Source organism: Cyanistes caeruleus, chromosome 9 (genome assembly GCF_971803275.1).
Source record: "Cyanistes caeruleus chromosome 9, bCyaCae1.hap1.1, whole genome shotgun sequence".
Taxonomy (NCBI): domain Eukaryota; kingdom Metazoa; phylum Chordata; class Aves; order Passeriformes; family Paridae; genus Cyanistes; species Cyanistes caeruleus.
This window is the reverse complement of record NC_141709.1, coordinates 4,853,442-4,870,651: the sequence shown is the minus strand read 5'-3', so window position 1 is coordinate 4,870,651 and position 17,210 is coordinate 4,853,442. Positions and strand designations below refer to the sequence as shown.

Sequence of the window (17,210 nt, the reverse complement as noted above, 5' to 3'; positions counted from 1 at the left end):
ACATGTCTGCTATATTTTTGAGAAACTTACCTTACTGTCTTCTTGTTTCACATTCTTCAAACAGAGCCCAACCCTTTGCATGAATGAACAAAGAAATACTTGTAGATGTCTTTCACCCCACTCCAGCCCCAACAGGAATAATTCCATTTTACAGCCTTCATGGTTCTAAGTATTTTGGCAGTATCAGCTATAGTAGTTAAAAACAGGAGTAACAGAGCACACAAAAGGGTTGGGACTAGGTGATCTTCAAGGTCCATTCCAACCTCTTAATGTTCTGTGATTATGTGACTGCTTAGAAAGACTTAGAATGTCCTTGCTGTTCCAGTAGTGCTAAAGAGAACCAAAATGTAGTTTGTCCCCATGCCACCCTTGGAAACATGAATTAGATTAGAACAGACTTCACAGTAATATTAAGTTGTCAAATGAATTTCTTGCTGTTGGAGCTGAACTGTCTAGTCTCATGTCCGTCCCTGGAAAATACAGGAGGTTTTACTGTGGAACTCATTGGAAAGAAAAACCATGTAAGAGTAAAAGCAAATGCCTAAAGAAGTGTTTTCTTTTTTCAGAAATCTCTGCACCAAGGCCATCTTCTCCCAGTGAACCCCTGGAAGAGGACAGCGTGTTGTTTAACAAACTGACTTATTTGGGTTGCACAATGGTGTCAGCCCCACGGAATGAACCAGAAGCTCTATGTGCCATGGCAAGCATGAAATCCTCGAGTCAGGCCCCTTTACCTGTAACACTCTATGTTCCAAACATTCCAGAAGGCTCCGTAAGGTAACACACAAAAGTTTCATTTGTTGCTTAAGCAGACATATAAAAAGTGGTTTCTGATTTTGTTACTTGCACAGGGAAGTAGAATTGCTGGATTTATGCCTGAGGTTGTTGCTGAAGACAGTTAATTTTGAGAAATTCCTCTGAAGCAACAAAATGTGTGCTCAAATTTACCATGCAGTGCATGGCTGGTGGAATCAGTTGCCACACAACGTCAGCAAAAGCATCTCTTTCTACCTTAATACCTGTTCAAATAGGATAATAAGAGAGATACTAGAAAGGGAGAGCTGGTAATACCTGTGCTCTCCTGACCTCCCTAGTCTGTCAACACTTTGAAGGTCCATGTGTTGCAGGAGTCCTTCTGGCCTTGGATTTGCTGCAGAAGTGTCAGTTTAGACTCTCCCATGTATGTTGCAGAGTTGAGGTGCCAGTCTCTGCTTCCAGTTGCTGCTGTGCAGATGCCATCTCTGACCTGTGTCTGCCTCATGATGCAGATGCTGACAGTCTCCAGATACTAAAAAATATTTACTTTCCCTGTATGAAAAGGGTCTTTTAATTAGTGATGAGGGAGTCAAAGGTTCTTAATCAGGGTGCGTTAAACATGCACCTGCAGCATTCTTGCATCCAGAAGTAGGGAACATCTCGATAGCCAAGATGTTTATTTTTAAGCTCTGATATCAAGGCGTCTGAAGGATATGATTAGATTTCTTTCCTTGCCTGTGCTGTGTTTATATATTGGCTATCATCTTGTAGAGGAAGAGAAGGACCTTCAAGAATCTGTATTTTTTTTCTTCCATTTTGTTCTTTGAACCCAATTTGAGTTTCATTTGACATTAGAAATTATTTTTTTTGTATATTTCTACAATGGCAACAGTCACAGACACAAGATGTAAGGTGTTCCATGCCTAATTTTTGTACTCAGTATGGCCATTCAGGAGGGTTGTTTTGCAAGTGAAACAGCAGGTTCCTTTGACCCTTAATTTCAGAGGAGATCAGTAAATGTGGGACTCCTTAAGAACCTGCACAGAACTGGAAAGGTGAATCCACATGTGACATAACACATTCCATCAAAGCTTAGGTGATACTAATATTGGCTTTGAAGAGTGTGTTCCTACCTGGTCTCAGGGTACTTGTCCTGTGACGTTCCAGTTATCATGTCCCACCAGAATTACAGTGGAGTGAATCCTCCCAAGGGTCTTCTTGCCTTTAGTCCTGTATTTTTATTGTTACAGTCTTGGGATTTTAGGTGACTAATGTTTATTGACCCTTGATGTGAATTTGCATATGAACAAGTAGTGAGAAGACAGGAGAACCACTGTTATCCTTTGAAAGTCACTATCCACCTGTCTGTTCTGAAACACCACTCTCATGCTTTTAAGTTTCTGAAATATTCTTTGGGTTCTGTGAGAGTATTTTAAAATTTGGGATGTGGTCCTAGATCTGTGATAAATACTCACCTGAATGTGGCAGCGTTTGCTAACCGGTATATTGTTGATTCTGAAATTGTTTTCATAATGATTTCTTAAACAGATATTTTAATTTCTTTTTAATGTTGCATTTTCTTTGATCTTTGTATACAAATCACACTTTATGGTTTTCTGTGGTTTCTACATTTCTTCTTATGTGTTTTTCACAAGCAATGGCCATTGTTTACTGTCTGATTATTTGTCTATATTATAGTGTATATAAGAAATAAAGTCAGTGTTAAAACCAGGAGCATTTACAACTTAAATTTGTAAAGCGTAACATTTCTCTTGCTGCTGCCCATCTCATCTACTTAAATTTAACAGTAGTTAGAGTTTAGATCCTTGTTTATCTTATAGCAGAAAAGCCTTTTAGGTAGGTGTTTTACTGACCTATTCCTTTGATCTTCCCTGTGCTTGCCAGAATAATTGATCAGTTGAGCAATTTGGAGATAGCCTCGTTTCCCATCTATAAGGTGTTGTTTTGTGTGCGGGGCCAAAATGGGACTGCAGAGAGTGACTGCTTTGCATTTACTGAGAGCAGCTGTGGAACAGAAGAGTTCCAGATCCATGTTTTCTCCTGTGAGATTAAAGAGGCTGTAAGTATTCTGCAGTGTGCAGTGACTGGGAAGAGGGATAGAAGCAATGTTTGAAGAGGTCATTCCCAATGTGGAAGTGGTATACAGTGCCTTGAAAAATAAGTTAGCACATATGAATGAGTTTTGCAGAATGTGCAGCTAGTCATACATGAATATTATTATAATTTTAAGTCTTTGCTTTTAGTATTTCAACAAAGTTCCAAACTGCAGTGTAATGGGAAGATCTGGAAAGCCTTGCTTGGGGTTTTTGCAGGCCACATTTGGGAATTTTTCATACTAAAGTTTCGATATATACCTTTGGAATTAAAAAGAGCCATGTTATGGTACTCTCCCCTAGATATTTTAGGAAGAACTAAGTGACAGTCTGGGAGAAAAGGACTTCTTGGGGTGGAAAAAGAGAGGCTGAAAAAACCTCCTTGGATTTTGACATCTGCTGGAGCAAGCTGTAGATTGTGTTGTTAAAAACACAACCTGAGAAGTACATTATGCAGGTCCTCTAATGAGGACCTAATTCTTAATTAGGTCCTGCATTCCTAATCTATAATCTAATTTATATTAACTCATGGAGCATGACATGAGCAGGGAATGTATCAGGAATGGAAAAAAAGGAGATGTTACTGAAGTGGCTTGGTTATTAAACACGTGATGTTCAGTGCTTTGTGATACACAAGGCATGGTTTGTGTTCAGTATAAGAGGCAAGTGATTTTTTGACCTTCAAAAACATCACAATGCCTCATTAAAAACACTTTTATTTTTGATCAAAATATTAATGATTTTGTTTTTCTGCAGGTCAGCCGAATTTTGTATAGTTTCTCCACAGCTTTCAAGCGTTCTTCCAAACAAGCATCTGATCATGTGAAGGACTTTGTTCTTCCCACACCAGATAGTGATGTGTACACTTTCAGTGTCTCCTTAGAAGTCAAAGAAGATGATGGAAAAGGGAATTTTAGGTAATCAGAATGAAAAGGGAAAAGCAGAAATCTCTTTGGAAAAAGCCCACAGCTACTTTCCACATGCACAGCCACTGTGTTGCAACAAAATTCATTTGACCTCTTTTCATGAGCAGACATGCTATAAATAGGAAGCTGCTCTTGTGATGTTACAGTTTACTTCCCTGTATTTTTTCTGTAAAAAGATTAAAATTCAGGATACCTTTTTTCAAATGAGTTTCTTTTCATTACATCATTTCTTTTAAGGATGCTCAGTGGAGGCTTGTGCAAATGGAAAAGGTAGCAAGAAGTCTGTTAAAAACTTTAATCAGACCAAGTTTCTTGAGTAAATACAGTCTAGTGGTCTCTTTTTTGTTGTTTTTAAAAAAATCTAATGTATTTTGAATTAATTGGAAATTCAGAAAATGTAGACACTTTTCTTTATTTAACAGTTCATGTTCTATACCTGCTGAAGGATGTTTCTATTTTTTTAGCCCCGTGCCAAAGGATAGAGATAAATTGTACTTCAAGCTAAAACAAGGAATTGAGAAGAAAGTGGTGATCACAGTTCAGCAACTTTCAAACAAAGAACTGGCCATTGAAAGGTAAAAATCTTACTGAAATGATGAAGGTTAGATTTTTGAAAGATGTTGAATGTAGTTTTCTCTGACTTTGCAAGTTACATGCTAGAAAAAAAATGTACCAGTAACTCAAAGTATGATTGCACAAGAGAATTAATGCCACCAGATGGCAGTCTTAGCAAAAGAGTAACAATGGGAGAATTTGGTTCAAGTGAAAAGGAAATTCAAGGTAACAGGAGAATCGGGAAAACCTACCCCCAACCCTCCTGAAACACGGCTGATCTCTTGATTTGGTTTCAAGCTTTTACTTCAGAATGGAAACTAAAATTTTACACAAGGGATATATGGTAGAATTTTTTATCACTGTTTTTGTGTTGAAAAATTAGGCTTTTTTTTTTTTTTTTTAAATCTATTTTCAGTGTAATTTTAATTTAAACAATTTTGCCTTCATGATTCAGACAATAAGGCATTTATGAATAGCATTTGATTATTGCTTTTCTCCCCAGGGTAAAACTATCTTTCTTAGAAATTAACTTTTATTTTCGTGGTGTTTAGAATATTCAATTGGGGATGTTATTTTTATCACCTCAAGCTTTGCTGTGAAAAAGTTATTTAATTAGAATGACATAAACAGGCTTGTAAGTTGTTTTATATACTTATCCCTGATAAGATTAAAATTCAAAACTGGTGAAAGATGAATGCAGATTACATCAGACTTCAGTTCTGAGCAATTTAATGTGTCTTCAAAAGTGTTTCAAAGTGGGAATTACAGTGCAAAATAATATTTCTGAAGAAATTTGGTCTCTGGTCTAAAGATTTCAAAATTCTTTTGTCATGGTTTCAGGAGATCAAACTTGGTTGCTGCTCAGAGAAAGTGCTCCCTCCTTGTGTTCTGGCAGAGCCTGGGTTTGGGTCAGGGTGATGGAGAAAGTTACTCTCATGTGATACTCTGGCCCTTTATGCTCTTGTGCCCCGCCCTAAGTTTTGCCAGTTTTTATTTGGATCAAAGCAGCTGAAGAGATGTTGTCCATTTCTGAGTCATGTGTGGCACCACATGACCATTCTGGTTTTCTGTGATCTTGAAGAGTTTCCACTACTAATGAGAAACCAACCAATATTCTGTAATTCTGTTCTTAGGATTCAGGAAGAAAATTCTGGTTAATGATCAGAGGCTTTAAGAAGGTTTCTCTGAAGAGTGAAATAGCCTTTCATTTTCAGAAATTGAAGGATTGACACTCTTCTCAATACAGTGGTGTCTACATACAGTTTGCTACCAGTCATACATGAGAGTTAATCCTGAGTTATGTAGGTGTACCTTAAGTTAAAGTCTAGACTGGTATCCTTAGAACAGAATTACAGAATATTGGTTGGTTTCTCATTAGTAGTGGAAACTCTTCAAGATCACAGAAAACCAGAATGGTTTGGGTTGGAATGGACCTTAAAGGCCACCCTGCTCTGTCATGGGCAGGGACACCTTCCACTAGACCAGGTGGCTCCAAGCCCTGTCCAGCCTGGCCCTGAACACTTCCAGGGATGGAAAAACACAGCTTCTCTGGGCAGCCTGTGGCAGGGCCTCACCACCCTCACAGGGAAGAATTTATTCCTAATATGTTATGTAGTCCTGCCCTCTGACAGTGTGAAGCCATTCCCTCTTGTCCTGTTGCAGTGTTAACTTAATACTATTAGCCTTATCCATCGGTAACATTTGTATTTTTAAAAATGTAAATACACATTAGTGAATAACAGTTACAGTTCTTACAGGTTTTTTGTTTGTTTGGGGTTTTTTTTGGTTTTTTTTGTTTGGTTGGTTTTTTTTGGTTTTTTTTTCCTGCTGGTCTAGAAAATAGTGGAGTATGTGCAGTTGCACAGAACTGCTCGGTAGCCACCTTTAAGTGCAGAAATGCAGCAAGTCTGAAGTGAGACTGAGGCCCACAGTCTGTGCAGCTCATTTTGAATCCTGGGTGTGTGGTTGAGCCTCTTCATGTCAGAGGCTGAATGTACTGACAACTTTTTCCTGTAAAATCCATCTCCTGCATGTGAGGGTCCTGACCTGGTTTGAACTGATTTTCCTCTTTGAAATAAGAGTCAAGAGAAGTCCTAGCTCTTTGTGCAGCAGGATATTGCTAGGCATCATAAGTCTCTGCTTCTGTGAGAGGCAGAGGTTACTTGTTCCTGACTCCCATTCTTTTGGAAACACATTCCCAAAAATTTAGTCTGTCACGCATCAGAACTTGTATACATCTGAGTGATGCACAGCAGCAGTAGCATCTGGGAGCTGTTGTCTTTGAAAGGCACAGGTATTTTGCCTGCCTCGGGGTCTTGGCCTTACATTTCTCTGTATCAGCTGTACCAGGAGCTGGTGACCACACTCCTCCTATCAATTACAGCTCTCTCAGAGCTGCTTCTGCCCCAGGAACAAGAAGTAAGTGCTGCTAGGTTCTGCTCAGTTTAATTAGTCTCTCAGAGAATCTGGTTTGTGTGGCTAAATCCAAATTCTGTATCTGAGCTGCCTTGGGTGTTTTACATGGCACTCCATTATGGAGATAGATAAATCAAAATTGTTGTCTACTGATTTATTTACCATTTAGATTTTTTATGATTCTAGTAGTGAAAGAGTATGGATAATGGAAAATACTATTGTGGATGTAAGTTACTGTTAAGGGTAATGAGTTGGAAAATGAAAATCATATACCCCTAATATCATAGGAGAAAGCTAGATGGGGTAGTAATTGCATATCTTGAGACTTCTATAGTTAATAGTGTTATTAAAATTTTAGTTGATGGTGTTCATATGTCCAAGCAATATTGTTCAGCATATTACTTAGTTCTGAAAGTCAGTGAGAAAAAGCAGTTTGATTATCAGAGAACCAGACAGAAAAAAAAAAATTCAAACAAAACTCTCTGAATTACAACCCCAATTTTCTATAGTATTTCAAATAGCAATTACTTTCTTTTTTTTTTCTTTTTTCATTTGAGATATAAGGTTTTTTTAAAAACCTGTGAAAGACAGCTTGCTGTTTGATGCAAATACATAATTCTGTTTGGTATTTTTATTCATAATGGAGTATGTTCAAAGGAGAGAAAGATATAGATGATTTGATGAATCCTCAGACTTGGATTTGTACCTTCAGTAGTCAGGAGGTTTGAAAATCTGAATGTCTGAGAAGATTTTTGGGTTGGTTTTTTTTTTTTCTCTTAAAAATATCAAGAGCATTTTCTTGTTAAATGTTTGGACTGGAATTCTGAAATTCAAGGCCCTGTATATCACACAAATTGGGAATTTAAAAATAAGAAGAATGAAATCTTAAAACTGAGCAAATTGTTATTTTTTGGGTTTTTTTTAAGGGTCCATGATGCTATGTGATTTTTTTGCAGCAATGCTATTAGTAATTATAGAATGAATGTATCTGTATTTTTTCCTATGATTGCATGAGAACAATTTTTAAAATAAGCTGGGGGGAGAATGAATTTTTTCCTGCCAGTCTCCATCACTAATGCATAGGAATTGTTGGTATCTTTGAACCTGATATTAGAAATGGTCTGTAGGAATAATTGAGTTTTCACAGGCCAGATGCTGATTTCTGCCATCTTCATTCTGGAAAATAATTTCATTGTCTTTTCTGCAACATGTATTGTGTTGTTTCCTGAGCGTTGCCATAACAATAACAAACAACTTCTCTGAAAGGTACTCTTATAATTAGAAGCAGTAGGTGGCTGTCCATTATGTTCAAGCAAAGACTTTTGTATTGTGAAAAGCTAATATATGTCCTTTTTTCCCTTTTTTTTGCTTTTTTCTTTAAATAAACTTCACAGGTGCTTTGGGATGTTGCTAAGCCCTGGACGAAATGTGAAGAACAGTGACATGCATTTACTAGACATGGTAATACTTAGCTCTAATAACCTGTTAAATAAGATAAGGTGATTTGAAAAACAAAAACAAAGACAGCAAAATGAACTTTAAATATCTTTTGCTTTGTTTGGTTTTTTGTTTCTTAACCTCTGGGATTTGATATCTGCAATCATAAGATGGACAAAACATTTCAATTCATAGCAGAGCCTGTGGCGTCTGGCTTTTGTTCAGTTCATGAAACAAACTAGGTTGTTACAAGTAACTAATATTTCTGTATTGTGTTAAGCATGCTTTCTAAAAATTTAGAGCAAATACTTGCTTTCGTATTTGGGTGCCAGGGAAGTGCTCTTATTTTTCCAAGGGTCTGAAAACTTTGCATTTGTTTACTTCATTTGATTTTAAATTCTTGCCCAGAGTCTGAATATTGTCTTCTACAATATTCCATTTCTTAGAGTTGCCTCTGAGAGAACTGCAAAACAATGTGATCCTTTCTGTGATAATGCCAATTTACTTTCTCTCTGTGGATAATGCAGCCATTTTCAAGTTTTGAAATGCTAGAGTTAAACCCATCAGATCTTCTGGTGCTCTATGGTTGTCCCAGTTTTGCTTATTTCATTTCTGTGCTCATGCTGCTGGTTCTAACTATCAATATTTAGTTCTCTTGTCAGACTCATTTACTGGCCTGATTCTATTTACCAGCTCATTTTTTTCTGGTTTTATTTGCTGAAATCAGTTCAGATTTTTCCTTTTTATTATTTGATTATAAAACTAAATTAATTATAATGAGTTTTGTAGTGTTGTTGTTCTTATAATCTACAACACCTTTTTACAGTATTTGAATTCCTGTCTTTACTCCACCTTGAATTCTATTTACATTCACACTCCCAAGTACATTTAACTGCTGGATGTAATGAACTGTTAGTTTGTTTCTTGACTATAGCACAGAAATAGACATCTGTGATTTCCTTTCTACCTCCTTTCTCCATATTTAAATCGGGAGAACTCAGTCACTTTTATTCTTCTAACTGAATTGTAGAGAGGGAACATCAGTCTCCTTTTATCTATAGAGGCTACCAAACAGGCCTGTGTGATCCACAGGGACTCTCCAGAAAACTTCAGGAAGCATGTGCTTGTCTCATACTAGTAGTAGTTCATTCCATTAATTCATTTAATGAATAGTTCTTAGAACTATTTCTCATCCCCATGCCTCATCTCTTAGATTTCAAACCATGACTGTAATACAATCCTGTATGATTTTATTTTTAGGAATCCATGGGAAAGAGTTCTGATGGGAAGGCTTATGTCATTACTGGAATGTGGAACCCTAATGCACCCATGTTTCTAGTACTTAATGAGGAAACTCCAAAAGGTAGTGGAACCTAGTCTGTGTATTTGTTTTACCCAGCAGGGGTTTGGTGTATGCACTTTCTCTTGGCAATCGTGGTGCATCTAAAAGTACATGAAGCATTATGTTCCAAGAGTCCATTGCTAGGAATTTTTCTGTATAAACATGCGCAACACAGAGTTGTAAATAGTTGTTCATAGAACAGTGTGGTGCTGATTTGGAGATGTTAATATTAGTGTTTGGGGCTGATGTGCCTGCTGTCCCTGGTTATCAGGATTTTTGCTTCTAAACATTTGCAAGTTTTTGTACTCAGCAAAGCATTATGAATGGTTTCTTGGGGTTCTCCTCCTTCTAGCTGTGAGCTGATTACAAATAGCATTTCATCTCCTGCATCTCAGGGCAGCTGGCCATGATTCATTCAACTACTTGATTGTGTAGCAGAGTTTCTTATTGCTGGAACTTATGTTCTCTGATGGGATTAAAAAACTTGGAATGTAAATCTGGAGTTTGTTTTCTGTCCTGAGGCAGAGCTCATGTCATTTGCTTTAAGGCATATCCAAGTACCTACAGCCAGTGTCACTGTTCCTGCTGATGGATTTTCAAACCACATTATTTCTAGTAGCATGTAACAGAACTCCTTACACTTCACAGTGTGACTTTATCTTCTGCATGCTCCTTTTATTTGATGGGGATTGTGCACCTTAATGGCATTTTCTTTGCGTGATATCTTGCCTGTCTTTAAAACAAGAACATAATATCTTTGTTTTTGAAGTTATCAGAGTTCCTTGGTACAGTGGTTAATGCACGCTTTTATTCTGTGCAGCAGACATGGAGGGTGTAGAACTCAGGCAACTAAAGCAGGTGCAATAGGATCGTTAGTGAAACAGACAGGATTTTCAATTTGAACATCAGTTTATAAATTTGAAGTCTGACTAATTTTTCTCATTTCTGTGTTTCAGATAAGCGTGTGTTCATGACTGTGGCTGTGGATATGGTTGTTACTGAAGTAGTGGAGCCAGTCCGGTTTTTGCTGGAGACCATTGTGCGTGTGTATCCTGCCAATGAACGCTTCTGGTACTTCAGCAGGAAAACCTTCACAGAAACTTTTTATATGAAGCTAAAGCAGGTAATGCCTATGTTTTTTTTATTTAGAACATTTGTCTCATGTGTCCTAATTTGGCCTTTATAAAAGTTAGTATAGCACCTGCTCCTCAGCAGTTTGTTTCTTTTAACTGTTTATTTCAGGGACGCTCTAATGCATAAGGATTAAGTACATGTGTATAGTTTTAGTGCCTTTGTGTCATGGTTTAACCCTAACTGGCAAGTAAGGCCCACACAGCCGCTTGCTCACTCCCCCACGGTGGGATGGAGGAGAGAATCAGCAGAGTCAAAGTGAGAAAACTCGTGGGTTGAGATGGAGACAGTTCAGTGGGGAAAGCAAAATCTGCGTGCTCAAGCAGAGCAAAGCGGGGAATTCATTCACCACTTCCCATGGGCAGGCAGGTGCTCAGCCATCCCTTGGGGAACAGTGTAACACTGGCTTGGGAGGACAGATGCCATCACTCCAAACATCCCCCCTTCTTCCTTCTTTCCCTCACTTTACATGCCAGGCAGGATGCCCTATGGTCTGGAGCATCCCTTAGGTCAGCTGGGGTTAGCTGTCCTGGCTGTGTCCCCTCCCAGCTTTCTGTGGACATCCAGCCCTTTTGCTGGTGGGGTGGGATGAAGAGTAGCAAAGACCCTGCCTCTGTGTCAGCAGCTGCTGGGCAGAAGCTGAAACTCCCCTGTGTTATCAACACCATTTCCAGCAGTTGCCCAAAGCACAGCCTCACACCAGCCACTGTTGAAGGAAGGAACTCTAACCCAGCCAAACCCAGCACATTTGGTAAACTGAATTGTAATGAGTTGTAAATCATCGGTTTTGTGGGCTTAAACTGTTTTTACCTGCTTATTGAATTCTCTTCAGTGTTCTACAGTCTAACCTCTAAAGCAGGTCCATTTGACCTATAAAACTGGGAAATTACTTTATAATTGTTCATTTTAAAATCAAAGGGCTACTGACTTTCACAGTATGAAGGCAGATAACTGTAAGAATGTGGCCCATTTAAGACAAAGGAACCTAATGAAGAGGTTTAAGAGAGTGAGGCTGTTATGATTGTAGCTCAAGTCCCTTCTGGTTTTGGCATTGGCTCAGGTACGTACAAGAGATATATCTGCTCAGGGTCACTGTAGAATGATGTGCAGCTGCATCCTCGTGCAGCCACTGCTGACCTGCTTTCTCCAAAGACTTGTGTCTTGGTATTGGTTCAAAAAGTGAAGAGCAGAGGCCAGTTGTACTATGGGCATTGGAACAGTGGTGCATCATCTTTGACTAATGGAACCAAAGAGCAGTGGTTCACTGAGCCTAATGGGACTTTTGAATTATAATCTTTTTGTGAGGTGCAGAAATAGGTCTGAAAAAACCAAGTTGTGTTGATGTTACAAGGGAAAATTGCTACTGTGTTTAACACTTAGGGAGTAAATAAATCTCAAGCAGTGTTGTTTCTGTATTTCTTTTAGAGATTAGCATGGCAACTTGTAATTTAAGAAAATCTGAGAAAGCCTACTGTTACATGCAAATAAGAATATCTGCATTTTGACATTAAAGAAAATGCATTTAAAAGTATTCTGCTCTCAACAGTTTGATACTTAACTCTAATCAGTTCAGCTTGCCTTTTAAATCACTTGCAACTATACCATTTTTAATTGAGTAATATGGATGCTTTCTTTTTCTCACCCCTTATAATGTGACAAACATACACGTGCCTCTCTTCCCTGAAGAAACACGTGCATTTCTCCCTGCTGCAAAATTCAGAGCTTGCTCTGCAGATCTTTAGAAAAGGAATATTTTTAGTCTTAGTAATCTTTCTGCAAGATGAGGTCCTGATAGTGGCTGCCAGGATCTCTTTGGGTGACTTGTATCAAGACTTTATTTCACCAGTTCTCAGTTGGACAGTTGCATTGCAGTAGCTGTACCTTCCAACACCTTTGAAAGATCCTGTAGCCCAGGGCACTGTTGCTCCTTGGGAAATAACTCTGGAGATGACAGTGGGATCAGCCATTTGTGAATTTCTTGGGAAAGCAGTTGGGCATTAAGTTGATTCTAGAAAAATCATAACCCTTCTGAGGAAGGTTTCAGACACATTTAATAGTGAACTGAGATGGGTAAGGTGTGGTCAGGTATAAAGAATGATAAAAAATGCTGACAGAAATGGAGGTTTATGTGTAATTCAGGATTGTTCTTTGTAGCTATCTTAACTGTATTGCTCATGCACATTTTCATTGTTAGAACATTGTCCTTGTAGTGGTGGGTTCATGCTTCAGAGAAAACCAATAATTGGATTTTTTACATTTTATACAGGTGGGTCTTGCAGTTAACCAGAACATGTGTAAGGAGCTGAAAACCTGTAATTATTTTAACATACAGCAAAACCCGCAGTATCTCATGCTTTACTCTCTCAAAAATAAAAGTTATAGAAAACAATGGTTAATAACATAAGTGGCATCAATACTTGATTGATTTAACCAAGTGCTTTGTAATTACATAATAATGGTGTTATGTGAGAATAAACCAAGGGTAACAGCTCTGATGTTATCCTACTTAATTTTATGAGACGCAGGCCATTTATGCCTACACCCCAAAATTCATTAAACTGACTTCATGAGAAATTCACTCAGTGGCTGTTAATTGGAGCCTCTGCTTTAAGGGAAGTGGGTCTGAATTATTAATCAAAAATAAATGAGGAAAGGTTTCTCACTATAAAATAATTTATATTGTGTCAGTCCAAACAGTCCCTGTTTAAGGTGCTCATCTGCATAATTTCACCAGCTGGTTGAAATTGCAAGTGTTGGTCAGTGATTCATGTATATTTCCAGTGCAGGTATCGTGGAGCCTTTCAACTTATCATATTTGTTTTTCAGACAAGTTGAGGGTACTCTAACTGAAACTGTGTTCTTTTTCATGGTTAATTTGATTATTTTATTATGTTCCAAAAATGGCCTTATTTTAACTGATTAGGCAAGATGCACAAAGAACGAAATAGCACAACATTTTGGGCTGCTTTATTTAATACCATCATTAGTTTGCAGTTCTATACAATTCCCTAAAAATATAGTAATCACTGCATGTCACTGGAAAATAACTCTGTTCATAACTGTAACTCAGAGGAAAAACTAATCCTCTTTTTATTTTAAAACTTGCAACTGCTTAAACTATAGTTAACTGCTGTAGTTAGCTGACTTCATAAGAAAGTCATAGAAGAATAGGATGGTTTGGGTTCACAGGGACCTTCAAGATTATCTAGTTCCAACTCCCCTTCCATGGGGTTCCATTACATTTCTCCATTGGAAGGGGTGTATTTTAAATTATGTTCTGTGGAAGAAAAATAATTTTTCCTGTTTTTTTAGTGAGTAAAGGACTGAAACGAGTTTTTCAAAATTTAAGGCTTTTCAAAAGGGTGAGGTCTTGTTTCTTCTTTAATCTTGTCTTTACCTACCAAAAAAATCTTACCATTATTTTTTCCCCTCCTCAGGCATTCAGTTCCTGTTTCAGTTAGTCCAATATTTTTCTTCTTTGTTCTCTCCTATTTTCTTTAGCTGAGATTTCTCTTTGACTTAATCTCATTATAACTGTTTAAATTGGAAAGCTTTTTTTATTATCGTTATGAACAATACTGAAAATGGTTGGTAAGGGACAGCTTTGGACATAATGCAGTTTTATTTTTATTTTCATTTTCTATCTGTAAAACTGAGAGAACCAGAGCTGTCAGATACTGCCATCTATTTGTGCTTAGGTAAAGCAATCTGAGGCAGTCCTGACCAAACTATTGTTTAGCCTTTCATAGCCTTATTTTTCAGCCTAATACATACCCATATTTTGGTTTAGTCTGAAGGAAAAAGCCACACAAGTGCTGGAGATGCAATTTATGAAGTTGTCAGTCTGCAAAGAGAATCTGCCAGAGAGGAAGAATTAGTCACCCCAACAAGTGGAGGAGGGCCTATGTCATCCCAGGAGGATGAGGCAGAAGAAGGTAAGGATAAATGAACATTTACAGTTTCCATCTATAATACTATTATAGTTCTGCTGTTAATTTACTCAATTAATTCTTAATACAACTGCCTTGGAACAAAAGATCACCAGTATTTTTCTATTACGAGTAATAGTATTTTTACCAAACCGTTGTTTGGATGTCTTCCAATAGCAGCAGCAGATGACAGGTGTCCATCTTTCTGTGTGCTTCAAAAGGCATTGCTGAGGCACCTGTGCTCTGCCAGCATGTTAGAAGATGTTTTTCAAAGGCATTTTCTTCTGGTCAGAAGTAATTCGCCTTGAGAGTGCTGTGCTGCTAAAGAGGACAGCATGAAATTAGGCTTTGAAATGGCAGGTATTAAATGCCCGTTTATAAAGAAAACAAACAAACAAAAAATCTCAGACAGACTTGTATGGGGAATTTCCTCATCCTGTGTCTGCTTAATATGTGACTTAGTTTTCCTCACTTATATCTAGAACTTATTAAAATATCTCCTGGTTCAGTTGGGGATTGCTGCAGTTCATGAACCCATGTATTTGCCTGCCCCTTCCAAAGCTTACATACCTCAGTATATTTCTCACCTGTTTGGGGTTTTTTTTCTCAGGGAGTGGAATTTTTTGTTTTGTTTTGTCTGTTTGAAGGCCTTTGGCCTACTGTTGTCTGTTTGTTGTCTGAGGATTAGCCCATAGCATTCAGTCAGAATAGGCTTTCCATGTGCCATTTTTGATTTGGATGTCTGACCTATGAGGAATAGTGATCATTTTACCAAGTTATTCTACAGTTTTCTGGCACTGTTCTGTCAATATTGTAAAAAAATCTCACTACTGTGGAAAATTCTTCCTTGATTCTTAGTTGTAGGTAAGTATTGGATTTTAGCTTGTGCAATATGAGTCAGAGCCCTGGGATTAACACAGGCTGGAGCAGGCAGGTGTGGTTAGTCTTACAAGCCAAACTCCCTCACATATCCCAGGTGACAGCAAGCTTGCAAGAAAACCCACAGTCAGGTGCTCTTTGAACTTTGATCTCATTCCTGAAGGGGAGGGGAATAGACACATATTTGGAATGTCAGTCCCCCCTTTGTATCAAGTACAACTTCTGAATAGTAAAAATGCTATTTTCTCCAAAGGAATTTTTCTATTCCACTGATGTTTGGGATTGCTTTGCTGTTCAGAGTGAGAATTAGCTGAGATGTGATCTTTGGAACTTGTGGATAAGTGTAGTGTAATTCAACTGTTGGTGTTCTTTTCATTGCTGGATGTGTAGAGCCAGATTGATTTCTAAGACTTGTTTCATAGGGTAAAGTTTAAATTATTGAATTTTTTTTTTTTCCAATATTGCTGTTATTGGGAAGAATACAAGTGTTCCAGAATGTAGTGAATGCAGCACAATTAGGAATAACATGGATACTGTCCTCTTGGTACTATTACAGAATGGTTTTATCTTATTACAGAGAAAAAGTATTCCACTGGAGTAGGAGCCTAAGTTTAACTTTGGTTTAGCTCCCTAATGCTAGTTTCCATATTTTAAATGTAGATTACTTCCTAAGAGAAGACATTAAAAATATGATGCGCCTCTGTTCTCATGGAAACCACATTTAGAGTTCTGTGCCGAGAAGTTCTTTATCCTGGAGGATATGCAGGTTCAATGAGTCATTTGCAGTTTTTCTAAATAAATCTCTTCATTCTTTTTTTTTTTTCTTTTTCTTTTCAGGGTACTAATTATGATGATGGAAAAAAACCCCTTGAGTTTACAATGTCTTGTCTTAGCCTTGGAAGAAGGCTTTTTCTTTTATAATGTTAAGTGTGATAGCTACCTGGCTATATAGTTTCTTTTTACTTTTCTCCTTTTTTAAGTTTTTTTTTTTTTTTGCTTTTTCCTTGTATGCCCACAGAATATTCTTTAATTGATTTCTAAATCACTATACATTGCATTTTTATTGTATAAGAATGCACTGTATCTGATTCCTGTGTACTCTGCATGCACACAGCACACTGGGATGTCTTGTGCCATGACTCTATGAATAAAGATGGTCATAAAAAAGAAGGCATTTTCCAATATTCTTTGCTTTTTGTTTTAATTAAAGGCTAAACATGGTACATGCCAGTAATGATTTTAAATAATCACTATACTAAAGCTAAGCCTAAAATCTTTTAAACAAATGCTTGTAGAAAATGGAGGTCATATACTCTCTAAATAACATTCTTAGCTTTTAATATTTTTTCTCATTTTAGCTTGATTTTTCATGTGAACAGCTATATAAAAATTTTAAGACCTTGCTAAGATTGTGAAATTTTACTTAGAGATCTTTCAGGTCAACCTCACTTTTGTTTTTTAATTACTAATATTGTAATAGATATTTCTGTCAATCCAGTCAGTTACAGTCCCTTGCTTTGGAGGTGAGAATTTTAAAAATAAATTTAATTTTAATAATCTCTTGTCAAAACCTAGAATGTAAAGTGCACTTCGTAATAAGAAGCTTTCTGTTAAATTCTAAACATATTAAAAATATGAAAATGTACAATGAGGAAATTCTTACACTTTCTGGAAAGGTTTCAAATAAAGTGGATTTAAGTTTCAACTTTTATTAATATGCAGGGAA

General features: G+C 37.3%; 1 protein-coding gene across 8 annotated transcripts in view; it reads left to right on the top strand.

The window, feature by feature from the left end:
* RABGAP1L (RAB GTPase activating protein 1 like) overlaps window positions 1-17,210 on the top strand; it is a 237,276-nt gene that overhangs the window by 23,867 nt on the left and 196,199 nt on the right. For all 8 annotated transcript variants that reach the window (XM_023931686.2, XM_023931688.2, XM_023931687.2 and 5 more), the window contains 8 exons: window positions 567-777; window positions 2,662-2,836; window positions 3,627-3,787; window positions 4,261-4,371; window positions 8,161-8,227; window positions 9,464-9,566; window positions 10,502-10,668; window positions 14,467-14,611. In XM_023931686.2, coding sequence (XP_023787454.1) covers window positions 567-777; window positions 2,662-2,836; window positions 3,627-3,787; window positions 4,261-4,371; window positions 8,161-8,227; window positions 9,464-9,566; window positions 10,502-10,668; window positions 14,467-14,611 — 1,140 coding nt within the window. The remainder of the gene's footprint in view (window positions 1-566; window positions 778-2,661; window positions 2,837-3,626; window positions 3,788-4,260; window positions 4,372-8,160; window positions 8,228-9,463; window positions 9,567-10,501; window positions 10,669-14,466; window positions 14,612-17,210) is intronic.